At 35.1% G+C, this 12,845-nt stretch overlaps 2 protein-coding genes across 2 annotated transcripts; one reads left to right on the forward strand and one right to left on the reverse strand.

Moving 5' to 3' along the window:
* Window positions 1-442: 442 nt before the first annotated feature.
* On the reverse strand, window positions 443-9,691 carry LOC105322176 (histone-lysine N-methyltransferase SMYD3). The gene is made up of 13 exons (XM_011420731.4): window positions 9,543-9,691; window positions 8,910-8,973; window positions 8,712-8,822; window positions 8,507-8,576; window positions 8,067-8,197; window positions 7,673-7,740; window positions 7,340-7,448; window positions 7,041-7,151; window positions 2,819-2,888; window positions 2,192-2,326; window positions 1,781-1,955; window positions 1,413-1,521; window positions 443-754 (listed from the first exon to the last, which is right to left on the reverse strand). Exons 1-13 carry the CDS (start codon window positions 9,659-9,661, stop codon window positions 638-640), a joined length of 1,389 nt encoding a protein of 462 aa, XP_011419033.3. The 5' UTR covers window positions 9,662-9,691; the 3' UTR covers window positions 443-637.
* Window positions 3,169-8,222, forward strand: LOC117681578 (tripartite motif-containing protein 2). The gene has a single exon (XM_034446716.2). It carries the CDS (start codon window positions 4,626-4,628, stop codon window positions 6,714-6,716), a length of 2,091 nt encoding a protein of 696 aa, XP_034302607.2. The 5' UTR covers window positions 3,169-4,625; the 3' UTR covers window positions 6,717-8,222.
* Window positions 9,692-12,845: the final 3,154 nt, after the last annotated feature.

Below are 12,845 nucleotides of genomic sequence, written 5' to 3' on the forward strand. Positions count from 1 at the left end.
AATGCAAGATTTGCAAAGTGGAATTTTCATATTTAAAAAATGAAGTTGTTCCCCTTTTCAATATAGCAATAAAATGAATTGAAGCAGCAGTCTTGCCAGTGTCGAAGTCATTTTGGCCAAAATATTTAATTCAGTATTAAGTTCATTCATCATCTTAAATGGTGCAAGAGGATTAATTATAAAATAGCCTAAGCAGTACTGTAAATGTATTACATTTTGCTGTGTATTCTATTAAGCTTCTGCTAAATCAAGTTATTGCTAAAGTCTTGCATACATGAATAAGAATTATGGTTACTTTCAAAAATATGCTACATTAACTTGTTGAAAAATCAATTTCCACAAAATATCGTACAGGCAAAATATGATTTGTTTTCAGATAGTTTTTTGTGAATTAATAAGTAAAAAACAACAAACCAACTACATTGTTTTCTATAAAGAAACTTTAATAGCAGTCATAGTCCTCATAGTAATTGATGTTTTTTATGTGTATGTTCAAAGTTCTTTGTGAAAAATAGCACAATCAGATTGCTGTATGTGTAGCCTAGCTATCCTTATGATGGTCACTCAATTGTTGTGTAGCTACAGCTAACTAGAATCCTAAAACATGATCACAGTTTCAATGTCCAATCACGAAATATCAGCTGTCAAACTCCAGCTCCGTTCTCATTTCTTCCTGTGTCTGGTCTAACAGCTCCAGAAGTTGGGAATAAAGCACATGATCTCGTCCATGCGTGACCAACAGAATATCTCTTGCCTGGAAGTGAAAGTACAATAAATATTCTGGTCAAATTTAGTGCAATAATAATTAATACAGTAAAACACAGTTATAGCGAACATGCTTAAAATGAATTGATGCTTAGAGAAAAGTGATTTTCAATGCCCGTGACTTTATTATATGTCGTAAACTTGATGGAAATAACAATTTAAGCTTAGAATGAGGCAAAATCATCTGTCCCTGGCACATCGTTATAAGCATGTTTTACTCTATATGGAATAAAATACTGGTATATTACATTAACACGTCATCTTTATAGCAAAATCAAGAAAAAGAAACTAGTTGTGTCAGTATGAAAGGTCTTGTTTGAAAATCAAATATCCAAGGGGGATAACTTTGGTAAAATATGTCAATCAAGGTGAAAATTGAATGCAATCAAGATATAAATAAGAATATCTCATTTTAAAATGCTGCAAAATATTTAGGAAAATACCTATTAAGAGACTGATTAATGGATGAGAAGAGGTACATGTGAGTGACACAACCATTTCAGGGTATTAACATGAAAGGTCCAACTTTTTCAACAACACTGCCATTAACTTTGCATCTGATATTTAAAAATAATTTATCAAATTTAAAATTACCGGTATGTTATCTTGGAAATAAAAAGTAATTCAATTGACAAAAGATTTCAAACCTGTTGTAAGAGCTTGAGAGCTTCCTTTAAGTTGTGTATATAGAGGTGGATTTTCCCGAGTTTTAAAAGCTGAATTCCTAGATTTGGACTGTTTGGGGGATAATACTTCCTGGGTAAAAAACAAAACTGAAAAAATATATCTTTCAAGAAATTGAATGACCAAAATAAATAAAAACAAATTCAGCAGATCTGAAGTATTTGGCTTATGTATCCTAAAAACACTGTCTTTATCTGCAGTCACCATTGTAATAATATCAGATGAAGCAACCATTATTATAATTAAACATAGACGAAACATATTTACATATTTTGATGATATTTAATTACTATAATAAAAGGCAACTACATTAGTAATGGTACAAAAATACCTGTATGCAGGCAGAGTTTCACTTCCATACATTAAAGCTTTGTCCCATAACTGGAGATCCACTGAGGCATCAAATAAACAGTCTAAAATCTTTACACAGCTCAGATTAAGGGGATGTAAAATGTCTTTGTTCTGATTTAAGCAGCTCTCACACATATTTAAGATTCTTTCTGGATCTAAAAGGAAATATGCAACAATAAGATAAGAGATTTTAAAGAAAAATTACATGCATTAATTAATTGATCAAAAATTAAAAAAAAATTGAAAGGATGAAGACACAAGTACGGGGTAATTATTGATAGTATCAATATTTGATCCCATATAGAAAGAGTACCAATACATGTGCATCTTTCTCATACATGTACATTTCAGTAACAGCACCATTTATAACACATTTATAACACAGACTTGCCATTTAACTGCTTGGCTTTCTTGGCTTCCTCCAGACATCCTCGGCATTCCTCTTCCAATCCCAAGGCCGTCTGAATAAACTTGTGGTCACTGACTGACTGACCACAAACAAAGCAGGAAGTTAGCATTGCACCATCTGAAAAGATTTCTTTTTTTACTTAGATCACTAACTATCATCAGCTGAAACCCGAGATTGATTCTGCTCCAAAGAAAAAATAGAAATAAGAATGTAGCAGAAACTACCCTGGGTTTCCAATGATGTCTTACATTCTCTCTTCTTGAAAAATAAACAACAGAAACACGCGTTAATGCTATCTACATACCGGTACTATTAATTACATATTTAAATAACCTTTAAGACTGAAAAGTCACTCCTATTAGCTTGCTCTAGTATACTGTAGGTTCCATATTTTACGCAAGAATTAAACTGGTTTGCAACAAATCACGAAAATATAAAATTGCGAATGCCAAATTGTTATCATAATTTCATTTAGTTTATATATGTCAGAAAATTAAAGCTAGATTTTAAAACTCGCGAGATGTGCTTCTCGCAATTTTATGCAGATATAATTTCCTCGCGTTTAATTAGGAATCTACAGTACACGTCTATGGGGAACAAACTACTCACCATCAGTCAGTGAGATAAACCCCTCCACACAGGCCTTGTCTGGGCATTTTATTGCATGCATAGAAATCTCCTAAAGACAAAAAATCACCTAAAGTGAATTGGTATGATTAAATTATTCCATGATGATCATGCAGTCTTCATATATGTACATGTATCTGTACAGACACTATATAGTATTCTGCACTAAAAAAGTATATACTTTTTAGTAAATTAATTATCGTATGATTTCATTCAATGCAAAGTACCTGTAAATATGACTTGTACTAAATGCTGATTAGGAAACATGTCTTTAGCTCTATCTTGTTATTCATCATCTACATCACCTATCATTTATATAGATTGAGGAAAAAAATTTACTGCCACTGGCATTACTTGCATCAATCTGTCACTCATGCATGGAAAATCAATAAATTTACAAATGTGTGATCTAGCCATTACATGACTGAATGAATAAAGCCTCTCAACTTCCTTCTAATAACTACTTTACTAACTTAAACATTTTTTTTTTTTATTGTGTACCTTTCAGATACTTTGTGGCATATATTATACATGATAAAGATTCATACTAAATTGTATTGTAAAACAAATTATTTAATATCTGTGTGTAACTGTTATATATTTTGTTATTACTGTATTGATTTATACAAATGAAGATTCAGCATATTATTGATGTCATTCACAGCTGTTTCCTTACACACAGATGTCACCCTCTCCTCTCAATACAAGAATACCAATCAATCAATACACACTTCGTATGTACACACTGAGATGGACACAGATGTACAACAATTCTTTAACCAATTTAATTTATTACTGATCCAGCTATTTCACTCTTGTCATTTGTGCTTGTGTGAATAAAGTCCTACTACCTGATTATTTCAACTCAACTATTTAAATATTTTTTTCTTTTAATTAGATGGAAATTTTTTAAATTGGGATCAAAAACGATAAAATGCTACTTAATGGTCTATTACAACTGTAAACAACTTATAGATAAAGATGTGCATACTGGTAATTGATTCTACTGGTACCGTATTTCATTTCTCTAACTCAAACTATAAAAAAGCTCCAAAATGAACAACATCCAAATAAGCACTCAATCTAATTTGGTGCTAAAAGTAAAATCCCAATATACTGGGGCAGTAATCAATCTAATGAAAGAGTCCCTACTAAGTCTATACCGTATAGAACATTAAAACACATGCGAGGCTCATACATCAATATGAGTCCCTCCCCACCCCTACTCCTGTCTCAGCTATTGATTGAGGGTGATTATGAAGTTTGATTAAAACAACATCTGGTCCCTCACAGTACTTGACAGGATCCTGTATGACATGGCCACTACTATCTGACACGTGCACATGATGCACATGTACTAGGTGTAGTACGTCTTACAAGGTCCTGGAGAGATTCAGTGCTGTTACTATATATCGAGAAACATGGAGCATGTTTCTTGTTTAAGGATATAGTGCATGTCATGTTGTCTTACGATGGATGCAACAGAGGTATATAAAGATTAAGGAGTTTCACTGTGTCAAACTATGGAGAAGAAACTGAAGAGGAAGATGCATGGAATAAAAGTTTATTGAAAATACATGTAAAATTACTAGTGATTGGCATTAGTTACCAAACAAGAAACAGTTTCTATTACTGGTACTGGGACATATATCACCTGTTTAATCTGAGCCAGTTTTTATACTGAACTGTACACAACATTGATGTGAGAAAATACTGGAGACATTTACCAAAATAAAATTTCAAACAGCAAAAGAAGAAGGCATTAACGTGAAATAAAAGTTGAACAGCTATGGAGTCGCCTTTGACCTCTGAACTGCTACAGTGTGCTATCTGCCTTGGGGAGCTGGAGGATGCCTTTGCCCTCCCCTGCCTTCACTCCTTCTGTTCCCAGTGTTTACAAGGCCACATCTCCGTGTCCCAGAAAAAGGTCTCCAAAACACTGAAACTGAAGAGGTTTCCCTGTCCAACCTGCAGAGTATGGATTAACTCCCCTGGTAGTGGGGTCTTGGACTTTACTAAAGATTTTAGGGTCGTCAAATTGAAAGATGCTTTAAAAGAATGGAAGAAAAAAGGCAGCAGTGAGAAAATCCTGACTTGTGGGCTGTGTGAGAAAGACTTTAGCGATCCCTTGGACCATTATTGTGCCGATTGTCAAAAGTACCTATGTGCCCAGTGTTGCACATACCACAACTCTCATTCTGTTTTATCAAATCACATCATGTTCCATGTTTTATCTGGACAAGGAGAAAATGAAAGCATAAAGTGTACAGTGCATTTGGATGAACAAATGAAATATCACTGTGAAACTTGCAGCTTGGGAATTTGTGTGAAATGCATCATGGAAGAGCATGGAAATCACAAAGTCATCAATGTTCAATATAGCAGCAATCCTCAAAAGGTTGAAATGAGAAACAGTATGTCTCAACTTCAAACCCAGCTTTCCCTCTTAAATGAAGTCATGTTTAATTTGACCAGTATTGAAGGTCACATCAGAAGTCAGCATGAACAGACAAAACTTCAAATTAGGAAACATTCCAACAAGATGATAAATCATGTCTACCAAGAACAGAGCAGATTGCTGAAAGAAACAGACGTTGACTACCAACAAAAATATGATGACCTCAGTAGAAGAAAAGAAAATTGTAAGGGATTTATACATCATTTAACAAATCTACAATCTAAACTAGAATCTCTTCTCAGAGTCCCAGATATCAACACAGTTTTAGATAATTTCCAGTCCCTATTGAAAGATACCCAAGATACTGAAACCATGGAAATTTACACTAAAGAATTAGTCGACATTCCAAAATGTGCTCAATATATGTCTAGCAATGTAGGAAAACTTGGTCACATAATATATGGAGATCAAACAACCTTCAAACCAACATGTATAGACCTCCATAAGAAGTACGGTCATTCAGATCAAATACCTGGTAGGATTTATGAATCCAGAGTCAAGGGGAGACAAGATATGAAACTTTTCCATGGAAGGTCAAGTCCCATAGCGAGTCACCCAGTGGACCACAAGCCTAGCTACCCAGTGGCAAAACTACTGTGTCACATTGGAGGAAAGGGAACAAAACAGTATCAACTAAGTCTTCCATATGGAATAGCATTTTCAGCAGATGAAAAGCTTGTAGTTGCAGAAAATGGCAATGGAAGAATTCAAATGTATACCAAAGAAGGAGTTTTTCTCAAAATGGTACCCCTTCCAAGATGTTGTCCACGATCATTAAGCTTACTTAAGGACCAGAAAGTGGTTTTCACTGACGAAAATGAAAAGTGTCTGAAAATAATTAATTTAGAAACCTTTGAAATATCTTCCATTACCAATCGATACACTGAAAGAACTGTGTCATTTCCTTTTGGAGTTGCTTCCCTTTGTGATGGGAGATTTGTCATCTCAGACATGATTTATGAAACTGTCACACTAACTTCTTCTACTGGTGTTATAGAGAAACAATTAGGAGAGGAGGACCCTAGCAATGTGTATGACAACCCCTCGTACCTTGCTACGGATTCCGAAGACAACATCTTTGTATCCGACTCAGGAAACCATAAAATCAAAGTGTACAACAAATATGGAATGTTTCTCTTCCAGTTTGGCAATGATGGAGTCAAAGAAGGACAACTGAGATATCCAAAAGGAATAGCTGTGGATAATAATGGGCTAATTTATGTAGCAGATGCTGGAAATGACCGAGTCGTAGTCTTCTCCAGGCTTGGATTCTTTCTGTCAGTCTTGGTGGATAGGAAGTATGGGATTGAAAGACCGACGGGCCTGGCGTATAGTCCCACTGGACTCCTTGCTGTCTCCATGCCAGACAAACATGAAATATTTGTGTATCAGCTTGACAATTCAATTCCAAGTCAATTTTAGTCTTGAATGTGTTCTTGACACATATTATATTATAATGTTGGCCACACATTTTCATACGTCTTCCCAGCTGTTGAACATTGATTAATATTAATTTTGGACTTCTGATTTTTGCATTGTATTTTACCTTTCACAATGATAGAATTTTATGCATTTTAATCAAATTTTCTTCTTTATAACTAATAAAATTGTATTAACCTTGGTAATATTTTATGTGAAAAGAAAGGATCATAATAGAATTGATGATATTGATGATGATGCAGAAAATCAAATTTATTAGCACATGTACAGAAATTTACACATGTATTCCCTACAGACTGATCTTACCAAATCTTTGTCCTGACACCAGGAACAGTTACACTTAAAGTAATACTGCTCCATCAGCATCCTCCTTCTCTCAGCTGTGGAATTCAACTGATCAATGTAACTGATGAACACCTACAGGATACATACACAAGAAATTAGGATCCCTACCTACAAAACTGGCTTGATAAAGTAATGAAACTATCAGTACCAGTACAAATTGTTTTCTTTAATCCCAACACTTCTAAATAAAATTTGTGCAGTATATAATAAAGAAAACCCCACTTTTTCAGAAAGAACTTACAAGTTTCAGGAAAACTTACATTGGAAGGGGTAGGATCTGCTATTTGTGCAACTGCTCTCAAGTGTAGAGACTTGCCCTGGAATGTGATGACAGCATTAGGTGTACACCTGTGGTCCAGTAGAGAGGGCCTGGAAGTGACAGAATTGTTTGTGTGTCAGAAAAATCTATATATCATTTAAACAAACATAATGTGTTTAAAAAGTTACAGATATTAGGGGTGGAAAGTGCAGAGTAAGACATTATTATCACTTTCAAAAACAATTGCTACTGTAGGAATTATCGAAACTTTATTACTTTTAATTCCCCCTTCTATACATATACTGAATATCAAGTACAGTTTTCAAGTACTGACCCTAAATATATCCCCACACCTATAGGCTGCATCTCCTCCCCACAGATGGTGAAACTGTTGGTGGTCATCTGTTACGTAAAGTTGTAATTAGCAGATTATCACTTTAATACTAGCTTATTCATTCTGTTGACTACATTTCCATACAATGTATATGCATGCACTGTCAAAAATTAAGCGAAAAAATGAAAGATGTCAGAAAAAAACTAAGATATAGGCAAGGTAAAGAAAATGAACTATAAAAGTTCATCAATACTGTATTAATATACCAAAATTGAAAATTAATACCTGGTATACATCATTTTCCTGGGTTCTGATTTTTACTAAACGCATGTGTATAGAATTTTTTAAAACCTACTTTCATTATCATAATAGCTACAAATAAATATGCATTAACCTTTCCAAATATCTGTAGAAGGTCATGTGAAGAAGGAAGGTCAAGGACACCAGCAGTGACCTTTTGTAAAGTGAACAAATGCTGGGAGAGCTGATCACATCGGTTTTTATCATTTGTTATTTCTTTTTCATCTACAATTAAAACGTCTCTATCTCATGACTGTGGTTTTTAAATTGTATTGTTTTTCATTATTGCCCCAAAAGTTAAGCAATTACCTTTCTCCAAAAAAAAGAAAGAAACACATCTTTCAGTACAAATGAAATATTAGTCTTTTGCATTTTTTTTCTCCCTTTTTTAAGCTTTTGAATTGAGAAACTTACAATTAATTTTTTACCTACAGCAAAAACATTTTGTGTAACAATAAAAAACTTTGAATAAAAAAATAATTATAGATAATTTGGGTTTTACAGTTACTATGGATATATATACAGTTAACTTACGTGACATAAGATTATTGAAAGACCTCCTCAATGCAAGAACTCCTTTTGACTCTTGTACAGTAGAGCTATCCTGCAAACAAAAAACATATCGTATTCTGTACAGTATTTGGATTTCATAACCATACATGTAGCTGCAAAACTAAAGCTCTTTGAGGAAAATTTGAATCTGTCAACTATTATGTTGTTATAAATAAATAGGACCTACATTGAATCTGATGACCAGTCTTAGCAACAGTCTGGTACTATCGGTGGGAATCTTTGGCTGGAATCTCTTCAGACATGGACATTCCTTCTTGTGAATAGACCAGTCAGACTTCTATATTTCAAATAAATAACAGCAGTTATATAACTAAAAAAAAGCACTAAATATCATTTCAATTTAAATGATTGATTTTATCTTTACCTGACACCTTGTACTACAATATTTTACAGATGCACAGGCACTACATCTTTTCAATTCACCTGCTCTGTAAAAACAAATTTATATATTAAACTGAAAAATTCAACCCATTAAAAATAAGAAGAAAATAAACTTTAATTATAGATGATGGGCTCAGATACATGTACCATCCCTTTCTTATCCAAGAATTTTTCTTATATAAAACAGCCTAAATCAATAAATTCACGAAAAAAAGCCTTTTTAAAAGTTTAAAACCCAACACATCTGTACTTATTCTTCTTCCCTTAATGGAGTGGACTCAGCTTCAGTGTTAACACTCCAATGTTTTATGTATATGACAAGAGTTATTTAAAAAACTTCAGAGGCATGTTCAACATTGTATAATTCTTTCACAGAATGCATTAGAAAATGCAAGGGTAATAAACCCAACCCAGATCATTTTAATTTTACTTTTGTATGTGTAAGGAATTTTATCTCAACGAACTGTTTATAGTAATTTTCTCCCAAACGAGTCATTAACATGCTTATCCAATAAACCCTGAGGATTGTTACAATTTTGCGAAACGGTCACAGGAACGTGAAAGCATTATATCAATATGACATTCTAACCTAAATTGCCTTTGGATTCTCAGTTACCTTTTCATGCAGTTTTCGCATCTATAATCATGTTCTTTATTTGACAAAACGTGAGCGAAAGGCTCAGAAACGCAGAGAATAGTGCCAGGTTCAACCATATTTTTAAACTGGAACTCCATCGAGTTTGCTAAATGAAAAACCAAGATTGCTCAAACTTACTTTTTCCGAAAAGAGTCAAACTAGTTTTAGGACGTCAGAAAGAAAACAGTTTTAGGATGTGCCTAACAATTTTTATTAAAAAGCACAATAATTAGTCGATTTGAGGTAGAGGCTCTGTTCAATTCAATACACACTCACTCACTTCAAAATACACAAATTGACAATACTATTAAAAAATTTTTTTTTTTAAATTTCCAAAAATCATGACCCTGTCTCTGTCATACTAAGATGCACCATCACTCCAAGTTTGGTGAAGACTGGACCAGTAATAATTAATTTAAATATGACCATCACAGTTCACCTACCCATACTCTAACAAGAGGCCCATGGGCCACATCGCTCACCTGAGGAACAATAGGTATGATAAAATTAGCTCAATGGAATCATATTACAAACAATCTGGACAATGTACAATAATACATGTAGATCCTGTATAAATAAAATCCATTTTCCCCCCTGGATATTTTTTATGTTTATAATCATTAGTCCCTTTTCTAACAGGATGGTTTTATAGTCATATCACATGATGAGTATTGCAGTTCTCAAAAAGATCCTTAATAATTGTTTATCTATGAGATATAAAGCTACATCAAACTCTGAACCTTCTTGTGAGGCCGAAGAATTGTCCTGGAGCCAAAGTCTTAACAATTATAAAGAATCATCTGGCTGATTATAGTTTCTGAGAAGATTTTAAAAGTTTTACTCTATATATTGCTATGTAAAACTTTAACCCCCCCCCCCCCCCCCCCCCCCATGTGGCTCCACCCTACCCCCAGGGATCATGATTTTCACAACTTTGAATCTACACTACCTAAGGATACTTCCACACAAGTTTCAGCTTTCCTGGCTGATTAGTTTCTGAGAAGAAGATTTTTAAAGATTTACTCTATATATTCCTATGTAAAACTTGGACCCTCCATTGTGCCCCACCCTACCCCCAGGGATCATGATTTTCACAACTTTGAATCTACACTACCTGAGGATGCTTCCACACAAGTATCAGCTTTCCTAGCTGATTAGTTTTTGGGAAGAAGATTTTTAAAGATTTAAACTATATATTCTTATGTAAAACTTCGACCCCCCCCTCCCCCCATGTGGCTCCACCCTACCCCCAGGGATCATGATTTTCACAACTTTGAATCTACACTACCTAAGGATACTTCCACACAAGTTTCAGCTTTCCTGGCTGATTAGTTTCTGAGAAGAAGATTTTTAAAGATTTACTCTATATATTCCTATGTAAAACTTGGACCCTCCATTGTGCCCCACCCTACCCCCAGGGATCACAATTTACACAACTTTGAATCTACACTACCTGAAGATGCTTCCACACAAGTTTCAGCTTTCCTGGCTGATTAGTTTCTGAGAAGAAGATTTTTAAAGATTTACTCTATATATTCCTATGTAAAACTTGGACCCTCCATTGTGCCCCACCCTACCCCCAGGGATCATGATTTTCACAACTTTGAATCTACACTACCTGAGGATGCTTCCACACAAGTATCAGCTTTCCTAGCTGATTAGTTTTTGGGAAGAAGATTTTTAAAGATTTACACTATATATTCTTATGTAAAACTTCGACCCCCCCTCCCCCCCCCATGTGGCCCACCCTACCCCCAGGGATCACGATTTTCACAACTTTGAATCTACACTACCTGAAGATGCTTCCACACAAGTTTCAGCTTTCCTGGCTGATTAGTTTCTGAGAAGAAGATTTTTAAAGATTTACTCTATATATTCCTATGTAAAACTTGGACCCTCCATTGTGCCCCACCCTACCCCCAGGGATCATGATTTTCACAACTTTGAATCTACACTACCTGAGGATGCTTCCACACAAGTATCAGCTTTCCTAGCTGATTAGTTTTTGGGAAGAAGATTTTTAAAGATTTAAACTATATATTCTTATGTAAAACTTCGACCCCCCCTCCCCCCCCCCCATGTGGCCCACCCTACCCCCAGGGATCACGATTTTCACAACTTTGAATCTACACTACCTGAAGATGCTTCCACACAAGTTTCAGCTTTCCTGGCTGATTAGTTTCTGAGAAGAAGATTTTTAAAGATTTACTCTATATATTCCTATGTAAAATTTTGACCCCCCCATTGTGGCCCCACCTTACCCCCAGGGATCATGATTTTCACAACTTTAAATCTACACTACCTGGGGATACTTCCACACAAGTTTCAGCTTTCCTGGCTGATTAGTTTCTGAGAAGAAGATTTTTAAAGATTTACTCTATATATTACAATGTAGAACTTCGAGCCCCCATTGTGGCCCCACCCACCCCCAGGGATCATGAATTTCACAACTCTGAGTCTACACTACCTGAGGATGCTTCCACACAAGTTTCAGCTTTCTTGGCTGATTAGTTTCTGAGAAGAAGATTTTTAAAGATTTACTCCATAAATTCCTATGTAAAACTTCGACCCCCCATTGTGGCCCCACCCTAACCCCGGGGCTCATGATTTTCACAACTTTGAATCTACACTTCTTGAGGATAATTGCACACAAGTTTCAGCTCCTGGCTGATTAGTTTCTGAGAAGAAGATTTTTAAAGATTTACTCTATATATTCCTATGTAAAACTTCGAGCCCCCATTGTGGCCCCACCCAACCCCTGGGGGCCATGAATTTCACAACTTTGAATCTACACTACCTGGGGATACTTCCACACAATTTCAGCTTTCCTGGCTGATTAGTTTCTGAGAAGAAGATTTTTAAAGATTTACTCTGTTTATTCCTATGTAAAACATCGACCTCCATTTGTGGCCCCAGCCTAACCCCGGGGCTCATGATTTTCACAACTTTGAATCTACACTTCTTGAGGATAATTCCACACAAGTTTCAGCTTTTCTGGCTGATTAGTTTCTGAGAAGAAGATTTTTAAAGATTTACTCTATATATTCCTATGTAAAACTTCGAGCCCCCATTGTAGCCCCACCCAACCCCCGGGGGCCATGAATTTCACAACTTTGAATCTACACTACCTGAGGATGCTTCCACACAAGTTTCAGCTTTCCTGGCTTTATGGTTCTTGAGAAGAAGATTTTTGAAAATTTCTCAAAATTTTTAATTAATTTCTAATTATCTCCCCTTGAAAAAGGGCGTGGCCCTTAATTTTCACAATTTTGAATCCCCTTT

This window comes from Magallana gigas, chromosome 2 (assembly GCF_963853765.1).
Source record: "Magallana gigas chromosome 2, xbMagGiga1.1, whole genome shotgun sequence".
NCBI classification, from domain to species: domain Eukaryota; kingdom Metazoa; phylum Mollusca; class Bivalvia; order Ostreida; family Ostreidae; genus Magallana; species Magallana gigas.

Coding starts and splice junctions, on each gene's coding strand:
- LOC117681578 (XM_034446716.2), top strand. CDS start 4,626: ATGGAGTCGCCTTTGACCTCTGAACTGCTACAGTGTGCTATCTGCCTT.
- LOC105322176 (XM_011420731.4), bottom strand. CDS start 9,661: ATGGAGTTCCAGTTTAAAAATATGGTTGAACCTGGCACTATTCTCTGC. Junction 8,198..8,506: donor TTTCAATAATCTTATGTCAC/GTAAGTTAACTG, acceptor TTTTAATTGTAG/ATGAAAAAGAAATAACAAAT. Junction 1,956..2,191: donor GAAAGCCAAGCAGTTAAATG/GCAAGTCTGTGT, acceptor ATTTCCTTTTAG/ATCCAGAAAGAATCTTAAAT.